The sequence below is a fragment of the Corvus kubaryi genome, unplaced genomic scaffold (genome assembly GCF_017639235.1).
Source record: "Corvus kubaryi isolate FWS band 111438036 unplaced genomic scaffold, C.kubaryi_AGA036_p1.0 65454, whole genome shotgun sequence".
Lineage (NCBI taxonomy): Eukaryota > Metazoa > Chordata > Aves > Passeriformes > Corvidae > Corvus > Corvus kubaryi.
Window position 1 is genome coordinate 38,249 of NW_024582012.1, and position 24,734 is coordinate 62,982.

The following is a 24,734-nucleotide window of genomic DNA, read 5'->3' on the forward strand; positions in this document are numbered from 1 at the left end:
ACAGAGAATATTCCCTACTCCACCACCCAAAACTCACTGGTAATTTCCTTGGCGTAACCTTTCTTCCCTAGGTCTTGCTGCATGCTGAGGCCCCTACCCGATCACCGCTGACCACCAAAGACTCTAAGTCTCCAAAGCCCTAATTGCACTGCTGCTTCAGCAGAGGCACCATCATATTTCCTCCCTGGGAAGAGAAGGGAATGTGATAGGGAGTTAGGTAACTGGTAAGGCTTCCCAGTGCCACGTTCCTGAGTAAAGCTGTTTTGTTGTTAATCTTCCTTCAAACAAGGCCAAGGTAAAAGGCAAATAAAGGTGTTTATGCACAACTCCTAAACCAGACAGTACGAATAAACAGGCAGCCACACTAAAAACTTGTGTACCCTAAGATAAAAGTGGAAAAGTTTTTTGTTTTTTTCTCCAGCTGATTTGCTATGACCTTTTTATCAACTGTGACCACCAGGATTCTGTTTTCTCTGTATTACGCTTGAAGTTGCATCTATTAGAAAGAAGTTGCCTCAGTCGACTGTGTAAGGTTTTAGAACCAATCTCTCCTTCAAATTCCTTAGATGGATGTGACAGATCAGTTTCAGAGTGAAAGGCTAAATTGATTTAATTTGGGAGACAGTTGTACCATTTTCCACACACTAAATGTGTAATGTTTTACATTGTCGTTATGTAAATGCATACATATTTTTTTTGCTCAAGTTTCATGTTCTGTATCTGGCTGCTTGCCCCAAGCGGGAAGGTTCTCACTCTTCAGTGACTCTGTAATAGTTTCAGTGATGAAGAATCTCTTTAACCATCATTTGCATTTAATTTCACTCTGTACATGAACATAAATACTTGATACAAATGTCTAAATAACATGAACTGTAGCTGTTGGGCCCAACAATAATTAACCACTTTGGAATTACAAGACCTTGTTGATTAATGGCCAACAACTCTCATCCAAGGACTCTTTAGAAGAGCTCCTATTATTAGAATATTTGAGCATGATGCAGGATATGTGATCTGTTATCCCACAAGCAAAGAACTGAACTTCAACACCTCAGTGATTCCTCGGTTTTAAAAGTGGCTTAAAACCCTTGAAACAAGATGCTAGAAGGCATATCAAAAATGAGCAAAGATACATGTCTGTAGCTCTGTACAGCAGCCACATTTACAGTGCACCAGTGTTCTGTTACTTCCTATTGACTACGAAGGATTCCCCTCTCAAGAGTGACTGATGAGGTTTTTCAGCATTACCTACACTTAAAGAGCTTAAGGTGCGATTCCAGATTCCCCTTAAACCTTAACTGTTATGATCCCAGCTTTTAGGTGCTTACCTTCTTCTTTTGATGTAGTTCAAAACATTTCCTCTTGCCTAAATCTCATTTCTAGGGAAGAGGATATTTTACTGCCAAGGCATTAAAGGACTTATTTTCATCAGCTGGTACAATGAGCTGCCCAAGAGTCTCTCCCTTTCTGACTCCACCCACCAGAGAAAGCAAAGTAGCAAGAAATTGGTGCTGCAGAAAACTGTAAATACTGCCCTGTGTGACAATCTGACACAGCAATGAAACAAGACCCTTTGTCATCAAAAGCCCAGACTGTGAGTTTGTCACTACTGGCAAGCCCTGTTGTCACAACATCTCTGTCATATGCATCCCAGAACAGAAAAATCTGAATGCTCACAGAATCTGTGGGTCAATTGTGGGTTATTTTTTTAAAACCAGAGGATTGAAAAACTAATAACTGAAAAATTTGGGCCTGAGGAAATGTTACATCATTACATTTTTAGTCCATTGCTCTCTGCTATCAGTGGTTCCGTTTCACCTTGAATATCCATAATAATCTCATAGTGAGTTCTAACTCACTATGGTTACGCCTGGGTAATGCTGCTGCTGGTCAGCCTAAAATTTACATGTGACCAGCAACATTATATGAAGTCTCTGAGATCTTGTAATTGTATCTTAAGATCTGATCTAGCTTTCAAAACCTGTGGCCAGAGAGACCAAAAAAAGAATTATAAAAAAAAAGGGGGGGGCTAGACACTCCTTGGTCCTGAAGGGTTTGTGGTAAAAATCGAATTTAAAAAAAAATTAAATAGATTGTAACTCATGAAGGAAGAAGTGAAATATTATAGGGAAAGAAGCCTTGTTGTATTACATTTACTGTCAGTTTTCCAAGATAGTTTTTCTATTAGGAGTTAATAGATGGTTTAAAACCATGTTTTCATCTATACACTTGTCTATCTTCCTTTCTTCCTTCCTAATCATGCTGAAACTTGCTGTGTTTCCCTAAACATTTACCCATATTGATTTCACCAAGGTCTGTGTTACGAAACATGCCAGTGTAATTAAAACCATAGCTACATAGTGAGTGCCAGCAGCACCTTACATAACTGCATAATATTGTATGGGTCATTATTTGATAATCACTTTGGCAATCCACCTCAGCTTGCTTGCATTCTAGACTCACTCCATACAAACTTCTGGGACTTAAAGAGTGGAAATTGCAGTTAGATACATGGGAAAAATTCTTTACTGTGAGAGTGGTGAGGCACTGAACAGGTTGGCCAGAGAAGCTGTGGATGCCCCACCCCTGGAAGTGTTCAAGGCCAGGTTGGGTGGGGTTTAGCGCCACCTGTTCTAGTGGAAGCTGTCCCTGCCCATGGCAGGGCGCTTGGAACTAGATGATCTTTAAAGTCCATTCCAAACCCGGCCATTCTATGATTTTATGAAATTGGTTGAGGTTAAATGGGAAAATAGTTTAACAGGGAGAGGGAGAAACTTCTGGTTTTGTTGAGCTGTGACGTTTGCTGTCTTCAACATGGGAGACACTCTGGGTTCACAGTATGCATTATTTGTTCATTCAGTATGGAGCTGTGTTAACACGCCTGTCAGAACTCTCAGGCTGGTTGAGATGCTTAGTAGAACACAGAATCCTTAAAGATTACAAATCAGTTTGAAGAACTGTGTTTAAACTTGCTGCTGGTTCTTTGTTCAGCATTTGAGGAGAGCAAGTCCTATGGTGAGCAGCTGAGGGAGCTGAGGGTTTAGCGTGGAGGAGGCTTAGTAATGACCTTATCGCTCTCGGTAGCTACCTGAAAGGAGGTTGTAGCCGGGTGGGCCTCTTCTCTGGAGAGTTTCAGGTTGGAAGGATTAGGAAGAATTTCTTCACAGAATGGGCAATTAGACATTGGAATGGGCTGCCCACGGAGGTGGTGGAATCACCGTCCACGGAGGTGTTTAATGAAAGCCTGGACGTGGCACTCAGTGCCCTGGTCTAGTTGACAAGGTGATGTTCAGTCATAGGTTGGATTAAAGAGGTCATTTCCAACCTAAATGATTCTTTTGTTTTGTTTTGTTCGGTGTTTTTTTTTTTCAAGAGGAAGAACACGATATGTGATAGGGGAAAATATGAAAAGGGGGAGATAAAAGGGGAAAACCACCCCACAACATTTAGACAAGAAAATAAAACCGCAGAACTTTCACACCATTCGGAGCTCTAGAACCCGCTGCGTTCGCACGTCAGGGGCAGCCGACTCTGCCTCAGCCCTCGGCGATACCATCTCTTGGCGAGGGCGGGGGGGAAGCCTGTTTCTCCCCGGGCGCGGCGCTCTCCCCGTCAGGCTTTCCCCCCCGCTCCTCCGCGATAAGTGGGAGAGGCAAAGCGCGTCTCCGGCGCACGCGCGGTGAACGCTCAGTGCCCGCCAGGATGGAGGAGGTGGCGGAGCGCGGCCGGGCCGGCGCTGGGGCGAGGGCGGCGGGCGGCAGCGCCGCCGGAGAGGAGGGAGCCAGTGCCAACGCCGCGTCCTCGCCACCGCCATGCTCCCCTCCGGAGGGCGGCGGGGCGAAGCCACTGAGCGCGGCGGAGTACGCGCGGCGCGTACACCAGTGGCTGTGGGACTCGTACTGCGGGTACCTGGGCTGGCAGGGCTGCCCACCCGCCCTCCTCGCCGCTGCCGCCGCCGCCGCCGCGCAGCCGCCCCCGCCCGCCGCCGCTGCCTACTACAGCCCCTTCTACCTCTTCGCTCCGCCGCCGGCACACACGGCCTCCGCCGGGACGGGGCCCCGCGCCCCCGCCGCTGCCACCCCAGCCTGGCCGGGAGCGGCGGGCGCGGTGTCCCCCCTGCCCAGGGCGGCCTCCGGCAGCGGCGCCGGCACCAGCGGCAGCGGCGCCTCCAGGGACACGGGGCGGACGGCGGGTGAGTGGGGGCCGGGGCTGGGCCGCTCGGCCTGGGGAGGAAGAGGAGCCTGATGAGAGACGCAGCTTCGGGAACCGGGATCTGGAGAGGGAAGCCGGGGGTGTGCGACGTTGGGAGTCGCTGCGCTTCCGTTGGCTGCGGCCCCGGGCATGTGGCTGTGCCTTGTGACACAGGGTGACAGCCCTAATACCGAGATCGTAAGTCCAGAACTTGGTCCATAAACAAGTTTGAGATACAGGGTGACAGCCCTGATACCGAGGTTGTAAATTCAGAACTCGGTCCATAAGCAGGTCTGGGGGGTTTGACTCGCGTATACAGTTTACAGCTTCAGTGCTCGTAAAGATGTTTTCATGGATACGAAGGAGTTGATTTTTTTTTTTTTTCCAGTGGAACTTATTCTTGTCATAACAGGCTTGTAATGCATCTAGCTTTGTAAGTAGCCCGTTTGGATGATGACATCTAAACTAACTTTGCCTGGGTTCAGTGGGCTTTTGGTGCTCAAATAAAATCATTTAGTGAAATCGAAGCAGAGAAGTGAAAATATGCTGACATTGAACAAGCTTAGGCAGCAGGATCCGAGATAAACAGACGTCTGTTGCAGCTGTAAATATTGAAGGCTGTGCACAGCAGGCCTTCTGTTTATATTTGTTCAGGAGTAAAGCAAACTTACTCTGATCACATCAGAGGGAAAACTTGGAGCAGCAACAATTCCTCACAAGTTGAGGAACGCCTAGGTCACATTCCTTGAATGTTCGTACCACTGTGAGCAGTGGTAGGAAATTGTGGAGAAGAGCATTGCTGAAGGACTTTGGAAGAAAGCCAGATCTCGTTTCTCTCTGCAGGACAAAGTACGACGTTGCTGATCTCTGACATTGTTTATAAGCTTAGTGGCAGTATGTGTGTGGAAGATGTTTTTCGTTCCTTTTTCCTTATTTTCAAGGGAAGGAAATCAAGCTTCTGAGCTTGCTTCTTTCTTATGTTTTTGAGCAGATGTTGCTTAAACGTGGTTAGAACACAAAATAGTATTTTCTGTAATTATGCCCTGATTCTATTATAGTTTGCTTATGAACTGATATTGCCAGTCATTAAAAGGAAGATTGGACAAAGGCTAGGCTGAAATGATTCTTGGATTTTTATCTGTTTTTTCAGGAGCTAATTCCATATGTTAAAGGTAATTTAGGGCATAAATAGCATTTCATGCTGATGAACGTGGTTATTCTGAATATTGCAACACACCTGGCCTTCTTAAGGGACTAGGTATGTGATCCAGTGATACAATACAGTTATAAACAAAGACTGTTGTGCTGGTGCTTTGGCTTCAGGTTGCAGATGGCTATATCTGGAATAGCTAAAGTGATTATGGCTCCTTCTTCCCTGCTGTAGATTATTGCCCACACAGCAGGCTCGGCAGGGCAGGTCATGTATCTGTCCCTGTGCTAATGCAGTGTACAGCCCCTGTGCTTACGTAAGCTGAAATAAGTGACAGCTTATGTTAATGTTGCCGATTTTAAACTGGGATGTCAAAAAGTGGGATTGTAACTGCCTCTGCCACTTCAGTCTGCCTGCAGGTATGTGCCAGTGCACCAATACTAACAGCACCCTGGGCAGTGGCAGGCTCTGTGAACAGTCACCGTGATTTAAGACACTTCCTCTCCTGGTTGCTCCCTGCCTTACTGCAGGAGACTACTGCTCATCCGTTGGGAACAGCAGGGCAAAAGGTGCATCCAAGCCTCATCTGCCCTGTGGCTGAGCAGTGCAAACCCTTGTTAAGCACTATGTGGATGCTAAATCCTGGACGTTGAGCTGGATGGATGTTGCATTTGGCTGTCCTTGCTGAACCAGTGGCAACCCTTGGCAAAAGAGTGGATTTCTGATGTGAGGAACATCTTGAATCACTGCAATGTAAATCTGCCAGAGTCTAAGGGTTGCCAAGATTTCTTAATGTGATGGAGTTGAACATAATTTGAATACTTATTTCCTAGCCCCATGGAGCTTCTTCTTTATGCAGTCATTTAATTTATTTATTCAATGGTGAATAAATCAGTCTCTGCCACCAACTTTAACAAATGTGCTGCTTTTAACAGAGCAAATGAAAGCTTTCACCTGGCACTGTGTATTCAAGCCAGGATTGGGAGACTGGCTATGTTCCCACCTGCCTTAGTTGAAGAATCTCTAATGAGAATTTAACAGACAGCTTGGACAGGCTTTGACAATGCCAATGGAATCCATTTTAGTATTATACGTGTAAGTCATGGTACTTGATACTATCGATGCAGAGCGATCAGTGCAGCAGGTATGAAATGAAGCTGTATAAACCCAGGTATGTTAAATAAGTGCTGGCTCTTACCTGATCCCTGCCTGATTCTCCTTACCTCATTTAAAAGTTCTGTGGGCTTTTGGCTTGGCACACACAGCTCACAGGGCCATGGCTGGCAGCATCAGTCTCAGCAGCTGAACTGGGGAGGCTTATTCTAAATGAAATTTAGATGAAATTATGTTTTTTGAGATTAGAGTGTGGTATGATTTTCCTTCCTCTTCTGTCCTTTCTGTGTGTGGGGATAAGTATTCTCAGAAACAGTAACAAGCCCAGTCACTGTTTCCCACAGGTTCCATCTGGTAGCAGAAGGGCATTTCTCAGTGAAGTTTTGACTTGAGTCGTTGCAGGTTTCGTGTGAGAGTCATGTTCGTCCTTTGGGAAGTAGAGTAGCTGGGTCCAGATGAAATTATTTTGCAACTCTGTTTCTTGGAAAGTTTCCAAGAAACTCTTTAATGTTTTCTCTGCTTAAATAACCTGAGAAACAAAAGCTTGTGACTCCTTACTTTGTGCCCATTTGCACTTGACCAGTTAAATAGGAGAAACGTGTTAATGTTTTCTGCCTGGGGGTAGAGCAGTATGCTGTGTTTTATTATAAGTAGTCTGTAAAAATGTTTATGTCAAGTATGACTGATATTTTCATCCATTCCTGTTTGTGTCTGAGTGGAGACAAAATAGGCTGTTTTACTCTGAGAGCTGGTACTTGGTATACATGGAAGCCTTGGTGCTGATGGATAGAAAAATTTTGGTAGATCTAATTTTCATTTTAATCTGACCTCTCAGATTTACATAAATCTGGTCTCTATGAGGTTGTTCTAAACAAAAGAACACAAAAACTGATGCATCTTCAATGTACTTCAGTTCTTTAGTAGGGCATGATTTTGCCTGTGGTCCTAATTATGAGGGGACTCAGTTCCGAAAGAGTTAAAGTTCTTAAAGAAGGTTCTTCTAATTCAACTTAAACAATTCAGATTATATTTTATGCATACATTTTTATAAGTTTTCTTGAAGAACATGTGAGCCGAGATCAAGCTCTTGATTATGTTCTTGCAGAGAGGTTCATGTGGGTTGTTCTTTAGATGTTAGTGTTAACTTTGTGTTAGTGCAGTAAAATCTGGGTAATGTGAACTATTTCTGTTGCAGGTCGGGAGTTCCTTATCCCTTCACTGGCACACAGATTCATAGCAGAGATGGTGGATTTTTTTATTTTGTTCTTTATAAAGGCAACCATCATTTTAAGTATTATGCACCTCAGTGGAATAAAGTAAGTTGAACAATTTAAAGCTTTGTTACATACAGCTTTAAGTGTTTCATGCTTGTTGAGGTGTCAGGTTGTAGTTATGGTGTGTTTATGCATATGATATCATTAAATAACTGACAGAAGTTGAGGAAAAAGCACCACTAGGCTAACTTCCTTGTAAATACATCCTGATTTTGGGTCAGCTGATGGAAACACAGAATTTGTATGGGTCCATAGCTCACAAACTCTCTACTGAAGAAAGATTAGACTTGGACATTAAAAAGTCCTTTATAATTTTCAAAGAAAAACACTGACAAATAAACTTGTCAAACAGCTTTTAAAAATGTAATAGTTCTGGCTGGGATGAAGTTAATTTTCTTCATAGTATCTTCTGTGGTGCTGTGTTTTAGATTTCTGACCTAAACAATGCTAACCACCCTCCACCAAAAAAAAATTCTGATCAAGCATATCAGATAGGTATGTACTTGGAAAATACAGCCTGGTTGCTAGGAATGCTGCCACACTGCAGGCTTTACTGGGTGTAAATTTGGTTTCTTAAAAAGTGCATTGTGTGCATCAACTGTACACTAGACTGAAAGATTCGTCATTTCACGGTTTTGTATACAGATGTAGTAATTTACCTCAAAGATTTCCTTTTTTAGCTGCTTCTTTAACTGTAGATATCTTACTCCTTAACTCAGTTACTTGCTTTGGGTTGGTGTAATCAAGTATTTCAGTCTGATTAAGAGATGAGATCTTAGTGTAGTTGATAATTCCACTACTGTACAAACACATTTCAGAACTCAGGCTTTCTGCTCAAGAACCATCCAAACGTTGCCTGACTGTAAAGCAATACTATACAGGTAACATCTTCCAGTCACCTTCAGCTGTGGCTTGGAAGGGGTGTGGAAGAGGGTCAAATCCAAAACAATAAATATGCCAGTGTAAATGATCAGTGATCGGTGGGTTTTGTTCAGATAAGCAGCAATTGAAATGCCAAACGTTTGTTTCTGTTTAGTCGCCAAATCTGACCACCCGTAACGTGACAGCTTGTGTTTCTATTTTGGCCTTAGTAGGTGGAGAATGATACAAAATGAAGTACTGGAAAGATAGGGAACAACTATATGTATATTGCTGCTGTAGAGTGGTGAAAGAGTAATTTACAGCATTTTCAATATTAATAGTTTTGTGAGACAGTCAGTTGCTTACAGGGAACTTCAGAGAAACATTCTGGGGGCTTTTGCTCGAGACATGGTGTGCTTGTGGTTAGCTGAGTTGTCATGAAAAAACTATGTCCTTACAGGCTCAAGAAAGATACTTCAGGCCAAAGCTGTATTGAAGGGAAATCCAGGTTGTGCTACACCGTTTTCTTAACTCCTGGGTTGTTTTGGATTTTTTTCAGCCCTTAAGTCTGAATAAAGAGGAGGCCAAGTAGTACAAATATTAGATGAACTGTTTTGAATTGGGACTGCATGTTTGCATGTGAGCCTTCTTTAGATGCATGAGTGAAAAATTCTTGCCTTAATGTGTTGCAAGTATATCCATTCCACGTATCAGATAAGAATGTTAAATCTGTGGGGTTCATCTTATGAAAATATGCCATTAACTCCAAATGGATGCTTCACATAGCTCTGTTAGGCTAAAAACCACAAGGTTTCAATTGCTTTATGTTTAAATCTTCCTATTGCATACCAAGGTGCCTCCAGAAGAATATAGTGAGCAGTAAAGAATGAGAATGAGGAACCCTGATGAGAACCCTGATCAGGCAAAGGAGGATATAAAACTCCCTTGATTCCTTAGGGAGACTTGCAACTTCTCCCTTGCATTCATGAAGAATGTGCCCTTTTCTTTTTCCTTGAGTGTTTGTGTAAGAAAGATACTTGGAGACTTGGATGCCTTCCATTTATATCAAGTTAGATGGTTACATGCAGAATCTGTTTACCTCCCAAGGACTGTGAGAATTTTCAGAACAATTCTGCAGTTCACTACCCAGGGACACCATTGTGCAAAAGTGGTAATAAAGAACGATCTTTTCTTAATTAAAAAGACAAAACAAACTAGACAGCAACTCAGAATGAAACTGAGTGTTCTGAATTTTAATGGCTTGCTTAGTATCAGAGAGGGCAAGGAGCTTTTGTTCTTTTGTAATACCAGAACAGAGGGAGTGAGTTCTGGTATTAAAGGGGTCATACTGGTATTGGGAGAAGGATGGTTTTAAAGTTCAGTTTTATTTTGTACAGGGACATCTCTAAATTTGCCATGCATTACATCGTAGAAGAAATAGATGAAGATACGTCCATGGAAGATTTGCAGAAAATGATGATAGTAGCTCTCATCTACAGGTTATTAGTCTGCTTTTATGAGGTAACTACTCATAAACATTAACTCTTATAATTAACAGTTGTGAGTTGTTGAAGAAATGGTTTTAAAAAATTATGTTACCATTGGCCAATAAAGTAAATCCTCTTTACAGTATTTTGGATTATGTTGAAGCTTATGACATTCACATAGTTCTGAGGATAACCAAGTTTGCTAGACCTGTCAACAACATGGTGGTGTGTGGAATTGAAATAACCTTTCTTTTACAGATAATCTGTATTTGGGGAGCAGGTGGAGCAACCCCAGGGAAATTCTTGCTTGGCCTGCGAGTTGTGACATGTGAAACATCCGTACTTATTGCACCCAGCCGTGTGTTAGTCATTCCGTCTTCTAATGTCAGTATGACAACGTAAGTGCTCCTGGCTCAGTCACGTTGCATTCAGGTTAACAGTACTGAAAGTGTGGGATTTGGAAGGAAGTTCACCACTGCTTTGTTGTTGACCTTTGCAATAATTAGACTGCAAGAGCTATTGTCAGATTCTGTGATCTAAGAATAAAATGGTAATTATTCAGTCCCATGGAGTATTTTTCAGGGTAGGTGGTTAAATCTCCTCTAGAGCTTGACTTTTGTGCTGTGCAAAACTTGGGTGCTAAACTTGGAAGTTTACGAATATAAGCAGAAAAATGAAAATAATGCACTGAATGTTCTATTCTGATTTCAGGTCCACAGTACGAGCTTTGATCAAGAATTTTTCTATTGCATCATTTTTTCCTGCGTTCATTACACTGCTGTTTTTCCAGCATAACAGAACAGCCTATGATATTGTAGCAGGAACTATTGTGGTCAGAAGAAACGGAGTCAGATGATACCAAAAAAAGAGATTTTCAGACTGGTTCTGAACACTCCTGCCAAACCCCAGTGAATAAAGACCTACCCCAGAACTGAAATTGAGGTGTCTGTTGGAATCTTTTGCCCTAATTAAATGGGAACTGATTCAGAAGCTAAAGAAAATTTATGATGCCAGCAACTACCTTTGAAGTATTGGAGTTTTCATAGATGCCACAGAAGTTTGGGAGAGGGAACATGTATTAAATCCAGGAGTATTAGCCTCTGACTGATGAGACAAAACTGTCTGTTTTAACTGCAAGAAGGAGCTGTTCATTTGTCACTCTTTGGAAAGCAGATCCCTAGAAATACTCCACCTTAAAAGAAATACTGCTCCTAGAGTTTTGGATGTTGGCAGGTAACTAGAAAATGAAGTTTTCCAGGCAGTTGCCTGTCAAAGGATAAGGGGGAAGAGACCTGCAGTATTAGACAGCAAGGCAAATGATGTTAATTAAATTGCCATGTATGCAGGAAGAGAGATCAGCACTGGTTATCAGTGTCTTTTATTATTGCTTCACAGATCATATTCCCTCACCTTTTAAGTATTTTCTCACAACATTGATGTGTAAAGCTTTTTTGCATGATTGTCTCAAGCATTGTCACTTACTTCACTTGTCCAAGCTAATGAAGAGGTGAAATAATAGCTGCTTTTTCCTCTGGGAAGGGTATGTTACACTGCAGTGTTAGTGATCTGGTGTGTGTAAATAATTCTGGAGCCATGAACAGTACAGACCATGCTAATGAAAGGTAACTTCTTTGCTTCTCTTTGGAGTGAAAACACTTGTCTAGTTCTTGCATATAATGCAGAGCAGAAGAACTGCATGTGTTTTAGGAGCATGCAGAAAACATAAACTGAAATGTGTTATGGGTGTAAATCTGCAGAAGTACAAATACTGGTTATTTTCACTTTATCATTCTGGCTAATTGTTTGTATATTCAGAATAACTTAAATACTGAATAAAGAAACCTAATATTTTGCATGACTATACAGCTTAGATGATTCATTTATTGTTATTAGCATCCCAGGAAATGAATATAAGCAGTATTAATGTTTTACTGAACTTTGAGTCAGAGTTTGGAATTCTTTGATCCCAGTTTTTGTGTGCTCCTCTCTTAGGCATAATATGGCACGCAGTAGCTGAAGTTCTTGCCCTGCTTTCAGTTTTGGACAATGGCTTAGTTGACAGTAGCAATGTTTGAGAGTTTGGTTATTGCTCTTGTCTCCAGGTGTAGTAACTTAGTAATGTGTTCATATGCTGCAATATTTTTGTTTGACAAGTCATGTTCTTCCATGTATAGCTGTACTGTGTATGCATTTCAGTTTTCATTCTGAATGATGATTCAGGACTAGATCCAATGCTTAATAGTGGAAGAATGACATTTTGCCATCCATTATGTCTCCAGAATGAGGTCACTAACTGTTTAGATAACTACTTTTTCTTTACTTCAAAAATAAATATTTAAAAAGTTGTTGTGGCTAAACCACTGTTTTTAGAGTCTTTGCTCAATCATGTTTTTTGAATACTGCCAGGGGTGGTGATACTTACATTGGCAGCCTCTTCCAATGCTTGACAGCCCTTTCCATTAAAATTTTTTTTCCTAAGGTCCAGTCTAAACCTCCTGGGACCAACCTGAGGCCATTTCCTTGTCCTGCCACTTGTTACCGGGGATGAGAGACCAACCCCCACCCGGCTACACCCTCCTTTCAGAAGGTAGTTGTGGAGAATAAGGTCACCCCTGAGCCTCCTTTTTTCCCGGCTAAACACCCCCAGTTCCCTCAGCTGCTCCTCACAGGACTTGTGCTCCATTCTTTCAGACTTAAGCACTGATGGGCATAGCAATCAGCCTGATGAAAGCTAAACTTAAAAGTCCTTTCTAGGGTGAATTTTGCTTATTCACAATTGCAGTGTGAACACAACAAGAGCTTCTGTTCTCTTTACTGTAGCAGTGACCTAAAAACTAGGATTCAAAAGGGGATGGGGGAAGAAGAGAAAAGCAAAACTGTTGGCTAATACTTCATTACTACCAATTCAAGTATGAGGGAAGGTATCTCGTACCCTGCAGAAAAATACCACCCCTTCCACAGGAGGGGAATTAAAAAATTACAAGCCAAGAACACACAGCCTGTCCATGGAAATGTGTATACACTTGTTGTGCTAGCTTTTAGTTTGTCTCTTAGGCAAGCTGTATCCCAGATGTGGCTTGTTTCTGCTTGAAGGACAAGTGCTTGGCAGGTAATTTATGGCTAAGGGGGAGAAAGTGGAAATCTATGGGATTTTTCACATGTAGACATCTGGAAACAGGTAAGTGCATATAATCCTTTCATGGCTACAGTGGCATGCATGATCTGCCTGCCTGAACAGCAGTGTGTGTGTGTGGTTTGAAAGTTGAGGTGCTGAGAGTTTTCTATTTCTAGAAACAGTGACTGGAGCTCTACACCTGGAAAGAGCAGTTGGCCTTTGCCCTACTGTCATGTCTAGCTTGTGCTTGAAAGGTATTTCGCCTCGTACCAGCAGCACCTGTAGGAGCTGGGATGCATGGCAGAAGTGCCAGCCAAGGCCCCAGCAGAGCCTCTGAAGACAGTTACAGCATTGTCAGCGATGTAGGTCTCTGCCCATCTAGGTGAGGGCAGAAATCGTGTCTGAGTCAGCGATAAGACTGCTGTGACTTGGTACAAATGCAGCTGTGGGCCCCCAGATGAACAAGCATTTCCTCTGATTTTACTAGAATAATGTCTGTTCTCCAAGAAGTTCCCATAACTGCTACCGAAGTGGACCCCCCTCCCCCCCATTACTCATTTATAATCTTTCCAGTTAGAACAGTGGTGAATGTTTACAATATTAGGTTGGGGTTTTTTAATAGCACTATAAAAAATTAACTGCAGTCAGCTGAGACATTGCTAAACTGCTCCAAGCTTCAGCCTACAATAAAACTCTCTTTCCTAACAGGAGACCTCTAACTTATTTAAGATCCTCTAAAATCAATGCAAAAACACAGAGGTTGAAGAAAGCATGTGACATTGCTCAGGTAGAGGGAACACCTCATACTGTTACAGCTAGGGATGCCTTTATGGAAAGTTAAAAGTGCCAGGTAATCTTTCGCAGTTTTTATTAATGGCATTTATCCCATGGTTTAACATGTTAATTATACTGTAATAAACATGGCTTTAATATTAAACTTTTCCTTATTATCCAAAGTCACCACAGTCCATTTCAGTAAATATAAAAATATATACTTAATACTTTGTACAATACTGGTTTTTGGTCCAAACAAAAATGGATCAGAAAAGCCAATAAATTTACTTTAAGAATTCCCAATTTTTAAGATTTTCTAAATGGATTTAGGCAACTTTGAATAATGGGATTTACATAAAATCTGAGACAATACTAAACAAAAATGGCTGTAACACACAAAATTAAAATTTCAATTTCACAGATTTGTTATGCCAAAAAAGTAGAGAGAGAAACAAAATTGTATTTACACGTTTCATAATAAAATAACAAGGCGAGACAGGTGATAAAGGGCTGTAAGAATGAAAATATAGAAATAGCATATAATTATTAAATGAAGAACTACAGATCTAACAAGTCCTTAGCATGGATCATCCTTTAATCAGTCTTCCTCTATCAGAAAATTTTAGTGCACAATACACCCAAACTCATTCACTTCACACATACACCAGCACAAACTCAGCATAAAAATCATTCGTTATCAACATTCTCTACTCTATACAGCACCCCTCGCTGATATAATTACAATTTCGAGGCGTCAGTAAACGCGGATGAGCGCACGTAGTGGTGCGGATGAAGAGGTATCGGACAAGCCATTCACTGTGCAGGCTCTACTCAGGGCTACAGCCAGACCATGCCAAGTCAGTGAAAGAAGTAACTTGAGACTTTTGCTTGAGAACAGCCTTGTTGCCAACTTTACTTGCTACCAAAAAAAAACGTAACAGGGAGAGGGAAGGGAAGGACAGGAAAGCTAAGTTTTATATTCCTTTAGGCAGATCTGACTTCCGACAAGCCAGTGTGAGGTACAATCCCAGTAACTGAACAATTCAGGGTAGTAGCTGAACATTTCAGGATAGTAGCTGAACAATTCAGACAGGGTAGAAGCTGAACAATTCAGGATAGTAGCTGCTTCCAATGTTTTTGATGCTTTACCAATCAGGCGTTTACTTTCTACGTCTAACTGCAGTCTTTATCCTCCGACCAGGAACTGAAGATCCAGAGGCAGAGAAAACATTTTTCCCATTAGTCCTATTAAAAGAAATTAGTAGTTCAGAGTTTAGGACAGTGTAGCTGAAAATTCAGTAGCAGCACTGAGTAGATAATCCAGAACAACTGTTTCATAGTCTTGTCTCACTAGTTACCAGCTGGCAACAAGCAGCAAATGACGAACAGGAGGAAGAGAGTTCCAGAAACCAATTAAATCTCTCTTATTCAGAAGGTAAGCAGCAGCATTATGGCTGGATACGGGTTCTACCTTTCAAGAACAAGACAATCTCACATGTGTTGATGTGTGACATTCCTGACAGCTAGGCTCCTTTACAGATACCGGTGCTTAGTTAGCCAGTCAGGCTAATACAAGGAAGGATGCCAAATTTAGTTTCAAACTCCAAGGTTCATCTGAACACCTCATGATTTAACAGCAGTAGAGGCTGAACACTGTCCACTGATATTACCCAAAGCTCAAGGGAAATTCTGATACGGTCTCTTACCCCACGGTAAATGCTGCAGGCTGGTTGAACGAAAATCCTGAAGTGCCAGAAGGCGGTGCAGGAGCTGCTGGTGCAGGAGGATTTGCACCAAAAGTGAATACTCCTGGGTTATTTGGAAAGTTGAAATTAGTAGTAGTACTTCCAAAATGGAATACAGAACCTGGGAAGATGGGGTGGAAGCAGAAGGAAGTAAGAAAGCTGAAATTTGAGTTCATCCTTTCCAGCAAAATCCTCATGTTCTTCCCCACTGTCTTTAAAGATTAAGTTTTTTACAGGTTGCTCAAGATGACAAAGTTGGGGGGGTGCACCAGAAGTGTCAGATTACTACAGGAACAATTTATTGAATGAATCCATTCACACAGATTGAGGAATTTTTAAAGTAATATTGCTGGCATACTGATAATTTGTTGTTTGCTAACTTCTGTGGCACCATTAAATTTATACCTGTGCATACTGAAGTTTATTAATCAAGTCTTAAACTGTAAATTTATATCCAGGTAAACTTTCCTGTGTTCATGCAGTTGATCTGGGGACTTCCTTTCCTTCAATATACTAATAGCACCTCATCTTAAAAAAACCCAATCATTCCAACCATCAGGTCAACTGATAAGTAACACAGACAATTCAGGGAGAACTTTACCTTTAAGCTGCTACCTGATTAATGGAAGATCGACTGAGTGATGTATTGTGCACTAATCTGCTTGTACTAATCTACTGATTAGTACAAAAACGTCAGTTACTTTTAATGGAGGCTATTTTGTACAACTTCTGAGAGGAAAAAAGCAGGCTTTTCCCCTTCAGTATTTGATATGATATCAAATAGACATTCTGGCACTGTTTTTGTTTTTTAATTATTACTAGTACGGAAAAGGTCTTTCTTAAATTATAAGGTTCATTCTCTGCCCCTTTTCCATGGCATTTTATACTGCATTGGTAAAAAAATCTTCAAATACAGTCTTAATCCATAAATGCTTAAAAAGCCCCCCAAACAATTCTGACTGTAGTTTATACAATGAAGCCTGTTAAAAGATAACTAAGAATTTCTCAAATCAAAAAATAACAATTTTGCAGTGCATCTGCTATTTTGTTTTGCACAATCTTACCAGTGATTACTCCATGGTTTTCAACAATTCCTTTTAATCATTAGGTTTCTAAAGAAAATAAAGCTCAAAATTTAGTGGTAGAGTTGCAACCTCTATGTCTGCTAAGTCTTGTGGAGAAGGCTTACTGTGAAGCTGGATACCCCTGACACGTTGTGTCTCCACAGTCAGGACTGGGACATAAATCACAACCCTATACCTTTATTTTTATGGAGGGCAATTCCTATATTTAAATACATGTGCAATGCCAAAGTCATCTTTCTCCATGTAATTTATGGTGCACTTCATGAAAAAGAAAATAAACTACATAACCTTTGAGACCAAAAGGGAAGAGGATGGTCAGCACTCACCAGCACTGGGGGTACCAGAGCCAAAAGCTGGCTGTTGGGTTGCCTGCTGTCCGAACACAGAGGGCTGAGTGCTGCTCGTCACCGAGCCAAAGGCAGAAGGAGCAGGGTGAGAGCCAGCAGAAAACAACGTTGTCGACAGCGATCCAAAACTTGGAGCACTTGGCTGGCTGGAGCCTGGGCTTGGGCCAAATGCTGGTGGCTGACCGGCGCCAAAGGCTGGGCCAGCAGCCGGCGCTGGAGGCCCAGAGCCAAACAGAAACGAAGACGATGACCCTTGGGGGACAGAGAGGGATGTCAGTAGGGGCCCTTTCCCTCCCGCCCTCAAGAATGAATCCAGAAACAAAAGGTTCTCAAGCCTCAGGTCTGGTAGCTGAATACTCATCTTAATTTCAAACTACTTGTGTGAGTATATAAAACAGATACTATCTCAGCCACAACAGGAATTGCACCTTTTCTTTTAAGTAACATGAGAAACACCATGTTTTTGAGAGACAGACAAAATTAAATCTCAAACGCATTGGTTGCCTCTTCATGTTGTACAGATAGATTCCTACAAACAATATGTTTTAATCTGTATTTACTAAAAGCTGTTTCTACCACACACGTGGAATATTCATTCAAATTAGATTTTTGAGACATGCAAAATACAGCTCCTGATTTATTACAACTAGGAGAACATGTATCTTTTCTTGTCAGCAACTGCACCCCTCCCCTGTTCAAGTGTTTACCATTATCAACTTCAGGAGACCAAATCAACCTTGTAGTAATCTCAAAAACTTGGTTTAGCAGAGTAATTCTATACCTATCATCAACAGGCAACCAGCCCAATTGTTTAGCTGCATGGCTAGCAGAAATAATGAAACACAACCGAACAGTGACTCTGAACATACATGGCAGATCTGCTATGCAAAAGGGACATTTTAAACAGCATTATTGATGCTCATGCAACAAGAAATACCCTCTAATTGCACCATCACTTGGAATGGCTGACTTTCTTTCCAAGGTGAGATACATGGTAAAACTTAGGTTTCTGAATTTGTGAAGGTGTTTGAAATATGGTGTCACCTACTAACAAAATTACACCAGAAGTTACTGATTTGTAAGCGGGTTAAATTGATCGGTTTGGTTGTTGTAATTTAGGAATGTTTTCTCTGTTTCTGGTACACAAAAAAGTGTGCAAATTAAACTTTTGTGACTGACAAAGTTAAGCCATCAGGATCAAACTAGATTGAGTCTTTCCCTTACAGGTTCAATCTTATTTCCAACATACTGCATGGCTCATAGGAATACAGATAATTTGGTGGATTTAGTCTTGTGTCATGCATTTGTTCATGCAATTCATGCAGTGGAGTAACAAACATAAAACGTGAAGAAACTCTGTATTTCTTATTGCTGTTTTCTCTAAATTCCTAGAAAATTAACATGCAGTGGCCATGATCCTTTAGTAGAAACCAGCCCTTAAGCAGCACTGACTGCATGTCAAGGTACTCTATTTATATATACTTGTGAGGGAAGGACTTGGCAAATCTTGACATTATTTCCAACAGTTCAGAGTTTTAGGTATAGGAGCAGGAAAGTTGTAATTCATTGACTTCTAGCTCTAAACACTGGACTGACAGTGATTGAAGAAAGAAATTATCATTCTCACAGTGAAAAGCTCCCATGCAAATTTGAATCCAGTAAAGGTTTGTCCTTTGCATAAAACAACTCTGGTGCCAGTTCATTCCTAAACTCTATTTCCCACACTGAAGAAAAATGAGCCCAAATTAACATTGCTGAATACAAATACTCAGTATTTTTCTCTACTTCCATGCATTTAACCTGCACATTTTCCAAAGTAAAATATTCATGAAACAGTACATCTCCTTAATCCACTACATAATGGCAAAAATGAGAAAATGAGAAGAGCATCTATTTAAAATGTACCTGTTGAACTTGAAGTAGTTGTTGCTCCAAAAGTAAATCCTGAATTTGCTGCATTGGTACTGCTCTCTCCTGAACCAAAGAGAAATGGAGTAAGAGTCGAGCCAGTGCTGGAAGATGTGGTTGCTGGTTTGTTGTCTTGAGAGAACCCAAATGACTGAGATGTTGCAGATTCTGCAGGATTGCCAAAAACAGAGCTGGTCACAGTGTTGCTGGGTTGTCCAAACACAAAGGGAGCGGGAACTGGCTGAGGGTTTGAGGAGGAGAGGGTGCTGCCAAACATGCTGCTGCTGTTGGCTGAAGTAGTGGGTGCAGCTGTGCTGGAGGAACTGGAGTTCAAGAAGCTGAAGGATGCTCCTTGATCTGAAAGGAAGGAAACAGTTACTACTAAGTCACACAAATGGAATTTAACAACCAAAAACTTTCCACGCAGCAACCATCCTCCTTTAATCCTCCACTGCAAACTTTCAACAAATTAAAGGAATACAAAACTGTGCAGTGTCTATGAAGTGATTTTTGTACATTTGTAGCAGTAGAAAAACTGCAGCAGATCTGCAAGTAGGTGGAAATAGGATGTTACCTCTCTCCTTCCCTTTCACTATAAAAAACACTAGTATGAGGCCTCTATACTGCACCATATTATAGATTTTATCACTGCTACTACTGAGACAGTACAATTCCTGTGCTTATAAAAGCAGTGATACAGGTTCCTTAAGGTGTGGCAATTCTTTTTGTCTAAATGTAGCATTAAAACTCACTGAAATCTACAAAGAAATTGCCACATATTGTCTACACAACAACTAGAACTAAAGACAGGCTGCCAGTAGTATATAAATCCCATAGATTTTGTCCAGTACAGCCTCAGAGGTATTATTTGATAGAGATGAGCAGAGAAGTGAAGGCAAAAGATGTTCTGTTTACCGCAAGTACTGGTTTGTGCCCCAAATGCAAAAGGTGCCTTTGCCTGCTCACTTTCCTTTTCCGATGGTTTACCAAAACTAAAATTGAATACAGGTTTTGCTGTGCTCTCCTCTTTGGTATGCTCAGCTGTCCCAGATGAAAAGATAGGCTGTGCCTTTAACTCTTCATTGTCAGCTTTCTTTCCAAATGCTAACGGACCAGCAGAAGTGACAGAGTCCTGTTTCTCTTCTGCCCTTCCCAAAACAAACTGTGAAGCAGGTGCAGACTCCACACTGCCGAAAGAGAAGCTTCCCTTCGTTGAAACAGTTTCATCCTTCTTCTCATCTGACTTCTTAAATGGCAAAGCAGGTGATGCTACGTCCTTTTCTGCCATAGTTCCAAAAGTGAAGCCACTGACTCCAGTTTTATTCTCATTAGTAGCTATGGAAGAAGTAGAAGTTGCAGCGAAACCAAAACCTCCCAAAACTGGTGGTGCCTCTTTCTTTTCCTGCTGCCCCAGACTCGTTGTTCCGAACTGAAATGTTGAAGGAGCCTGACTGCTTGTAGATGGAAGTCCAAAGGTAAAAATGTTACTTTTACTTTCTTTCTTACTGTCTTCTGATTTAGAGTCTGAGGAAGAAACTCCAAACTTGAAGTTCCCTGAACCAGTAGGAAACTTAAATCCTCCAGTCACAGTGTTGGACGATGCAGATTCGGATGCAATGCCGAATTTAAAGCTACTTTGTTCTCCAAATTTAAAACTTCCTGTGCTACCTAATGTTTGAGAAGATTCAGAGGACGATGATGGGAGACCGAATGTAAATGATGGCATTGCAGCATTTGTAGACACAGCAGCAGTACCAAAACCTGCAGAAATAAGCAGTAATGTCAAGTTTGCAATATATAACGTAATCCATGTGGGATTTAGCTAAATGGCTGGGATTCTAGTCCTGTGCTCTTCCCAGAGTCAAAACCGTTCAAAAAAACTCCGCCCCCCCCAAGTAAGGAAGCTCCACGCTTCCTCTCTACACGTATCTTTTAGTAACGGTGCTCTTCTGCGCGGCACCTGGCTTGGAAAAGCACGCTGCTGAGCTCCTCAAAAGACCGTGGTTTTAGTCTAAACTCCAAATGAACAACACATAAGGCTTGAAACAACCAACTATGTCACTAACACAAGCTTTCCTCTAAAAAATTAATCTTTTTCTGGAGAATGGGTATGGAAACATATGCATGTGGTCTCATTTAAGCAATATTCCTAAACAACAAACGGACAATTTTGCCATACTCAAAGGAAAAAACATTGTATTTTAAAAAAGGAAAAAAATTGCAGAATGCACATCCTTGTTCTTCTCAGTAACTATTACCTTTGAGCTCTGCTTTGGTGCCTGGCTTCACATTTTCACAGGCTACACATTTTGTGGCTTCTGCTTCATTTTGGACCAAGCAGACCTCACATTCCCAACTTCCTTCAGGCTTCTTGAATTTGTCTAAATCCAGAAAACCTCCAGAAGAAGCAGAAAATGCAGAAACACTGCTACTGGTCACAGGCACTGAACTCCCTGAGAAAGAAGCAAGATAGTTAATCATCCTGCTTAAATCATACAGTGAACACCAACTTTTTAGAAATGCTCACTAAATTGCAAAGCACACAAGTGTACCAGTGAAAAACCATCAAGGTACAAGTTGATTTCAGTCAAACACAATATGAGAACGTAAACAACAGAAACACCTGGGTTCTTCTTTATAATCTATATATGACTTCAAGCACAAATTGAACCAGTGACATTTAAACAGCAACGGCAGTTCGTAAAATACAGCAACACAGCTGATTTCACATGTAAATTACAAGTACTGTATTGAATTAAAACTACTGAAAGAATTTTTGGTGACACCAGTTACCAGTAGTCAAAGTTAGCATCATTCAAGTTAACGATCACTGTCAAGTGATGCAAGGCTGACAGTTTACTAGAATGATTCATCAGCAAGCCTCAAGGACAGGACACATTCAAAACTATGTAGTAATGACAAAAGGAAAAAAAAGAGAGGGACTCAAAGCTTCCAAACCCACATCTCTGTGTTCACCACACAAGCTACACTGCCTTCAACAGCAGCAGAAACCTGCTGCTGAGGCCCGAAATAGAGCACTTGCCCTCTGACTTTTCTCCCCTGTAAAGGAAGAGATGTCACTTGATGCTGCACCCCAAGAGCAAAATTCAGCTCTGCAAGTGTCAGGAGAGAATATCCCAAAGGCACAAAAGCATCACATAATTGTAATGTTCACCTACAGTGAACCACTGAGGGTGGCATTCAAGAGAGAGACACAAGATAATTTCTCAAATTCAAAGCAGTAACATTTCCTAAACAGGAATGGGTCTTCTTTTCCACAGCACATCCAGAGAATTTATATCCTCCCATTTTACTTGCTTCACTCATCCCCTCGACAAACATCATGTAACTTTGCAATTCTCTGCACCGTGGTGGTCATGGCAACCCCTCACCTCCAAAATTCTTCCTTGCAATGGCCAAAGTCTTGGACAAAAGTGCCAGCTGACCACTCTGAGGCTGGAAGTCCCCGAGAATAAGCTTCCTCTAAAATGCATTAATCTTATCTGAAGAAATTCCACTCTTACTGTACACAATGATGATAATAGCAGATTCTAGTCCATCTTACATCTATTTTCTTCTCCCCAAGATGTCAGGTGTTTTTGACATTAAATTGTATTTTTGACACTAAATTTTGTTAATAGTCAATAAAAGTTAACACTAAACTAATTATTTGTGCTTTAAAAAAATAAACTCTCTCAAAATCAGTTACAATGACATATAATGGGAAACAACCCATTATCAGAAATGAACCGAAGAAGACGCCCACCTCCCCAACATCTGTAAGAACTCTGACCTTCCCAAACAAGGTTATCCATGTTCTGAAAAGCTACCATAGGCATAGCTGAACATGTTTCTGTTTTAGCACAAGACAACTAGCTAAAGACTACACTGACTTGGAATCCGGCTTCATACCTCTGTGCAATTCCACACAAATGCTGACTGGAGACATTGTAAGCCATGTTGTGCAAATACTGCTTCTACTCATGCTTTGAAAGAGGAAAACAAAACCCTAGAAAATCCAGTAGTTTTTAGCTCCTTGCATGGAGTTCACATTTTGCCCCACTGAAAATGAGTCAATTGGTTTTAAGTTAATTAAGGCATCTATTTTAGTCATCTTTCCTCACTAGCTGTAAAGCAGGGTTTATTTGCTTCAGTTCCGCTCTGCAGTAACACATTTCACAATCAGTTCAACTCGTGTGACAGGCTGGAATCTGGGCTGAGGCCTCCAAAGTGCCTGCAACCAATCCTGCAGAGAGCCACTAATCCATCCTGTCTGGCATACAGCCATGCTGCTCAAAGTATCTTTTATATGCAACATATTTTATTCCCTAAAAAATGCACATAGACTAAGATTGAAACAACGGAGGAGAAAAGAACGAACCTGGTTTCTCAGACTCACAAGCTACACATTTGCTGTATTCTGCCGCGTTTTGTTCAAGGCACACTGAACAGTTCCAAGAGCCTTTCGGCTGTTTAAATTTGTCTCCAAACCCCAGAGTGACTGTTGTGGCAGTGCTGCTGGAGGTGGATGTCACTGTCACTGCGTTGTCCGTGACCACTGGCATTGTCAGAGCAGGCATCACTCCTGTTCCAGGCTTTGGTGTCTCACATGCTACACATTTTGTAGCTTCAGGTTTGTTCTGGACCAGACAGGTATCACAATCCCACGTGTTGGGTGCCGGTTTAAATTTGTCTTCAAAGCCCAGTGTCGCTGCTGTAGGGACTGTTGTCTTGGAGGAGACACACGGACTCACACTTATCGTCTGCTTTGTACTCTCAACAGTGGAAACTTTAGCAGCTTCACACGTTACACATTTGCCATCGGTGGTTTTGTTCTGCAGGCATGGGTCGTGTGTGTCAGACTGCCAAAACGAGGATGCTTGTTTAGAGGTGTCTTTACCTGCAGAAAAACTACTTATTGCAGGCCTCGTATAGACCACTGTGCTTGTAACAGGCTGTGCAGATGAACAGGAGGGCAATTTCCCAGACATAAAGCCTAGTTTAAGAAAAAGAAAAAGGAGAGGTCTTACTGACAGGGCTGTACCCTGGCTGCATGGAAGTTACTTAGAGCAGACAGCACAAATTTAAACCAAGTGTCAATGGTGGCAACTACAGATTCCAACATACTGCAAGAGGAAGTCCATGGAAATCTTACCTAAAGGGATGAAATTTCATATGCTGAGCTGGGACACAACAGAACACTTATTTAAAACCTGATTTAACTCTTCACTTTCAAGGAAGTTTTAAATACAAATCTCATTTGTACCTGCCACTACACTGGTAGATACAAGTGTAAACAAACAGTACTGAAAGCAGATGATCCGTCACAGACTGGAAGTAATCCAATTTCATTTAAAGACACCATGCTCAATCGAATCAAATTTCTAAAGCTATTTCTGCCATAGTAGATGACTCACATTTACTTTAGTAGCTGTATAGCACTTGGTACTTGGAGCAGCCATCCACACAGTATTCCCCCACAAATACTGAGTAATAATTAAGCAATAAAAATTAAAACAACGAAACAATTTTTACCTATAATCTTTGTTCAAAATGCATCGGGCACCTTAAAGGCGCAAACTTTTCAGAAAACAAGAACCACCAATATGGAAACACTAACAAAAACGCTACAGCAACACGTATTAGATAGCAGCATAATTTAAGTGTAAAGATAAATAGTTAAAATA

At 41.4% G+C, this 24,734-nt stretch overlaps 2 protein-coding genes across 6 annotated transcripts in view; one reads left to right on the forward strand and one right to left on the reverse strand.

Annotated features, from left to right (window-relative positions):
* Positions 1 to 3,684: 3,684 nt before the first annotated feature.
* LOC121673480 (protein FAM8A1-like) lies at positions 3,685 to 12,418 on the forward strand. The gene is made up of 5 exons (XM_042046804.1): positions 3,685 to 4,189; positions 7,647 to 7,767; positions 9,984 to 10,107; positions 10,332 to 10,471; positions 10,785 to 12,418. Exons 1-5 carry the CDS (start codon positions 3,700 to 3,702, stop codon positions 10,927 to 10,929), a joined length of 1,020 nt encoding a protein of 339 aa, XP_041902738.1. The 5' UTR covers positions 3,685 to 3,699; the 3' UTR covers positions 10,930 to 12,418.
* A 1,621-nt stretch (positions 12,419 to 14,039) lies between these two features.
* The window catches only part of LOC121673478 (nuclear pore complex protein Nup153-like), a 43,737-nt gene continuing 33,042 nt past the window's right edge, over positions 14,040 to 24,734 (reverse strand). For all 5 annotated transcript variants that reach the window (XM_042046802.1, XM_042046803.1, XM_042046800.1 and 2 more), the window contains 7 exons: positions 23,429 to 24,043; positions 21,306 to 21,500; positions 19,963 to 20,808; positions 19,045 to 19,404; positions 17,119 to 17,391; positions 15,669 to 15,828; positions 14,040 to 15,207 (listed from right to left, as the gene is read on the reverse strand). In XM_042046802.1, coding sequence (XP_041902736.1) covers positions 15,123 to 15,207; positions 15,669 to 15,828; positions 17,119 to 17,391; positions 19,045 to 19,404; positions 19,963 to 20,808; positions 21,306 to 21,500; positions 23,429 to 24,043 — 2,534 coding nt within the window. In that variant the 3' untranslated portion in view covers positions 14,040 to 15,122. The remainder of the gene's footprint in view (positions 15,208 to 15,668; positions 15,829 to 17,118; positions 17,392 to 19,044; positions 19,405 to 19,962; positions 20,809 to 21,305; positions 21,501 to 23,428; positions 24,044 to 24,734) is intronic.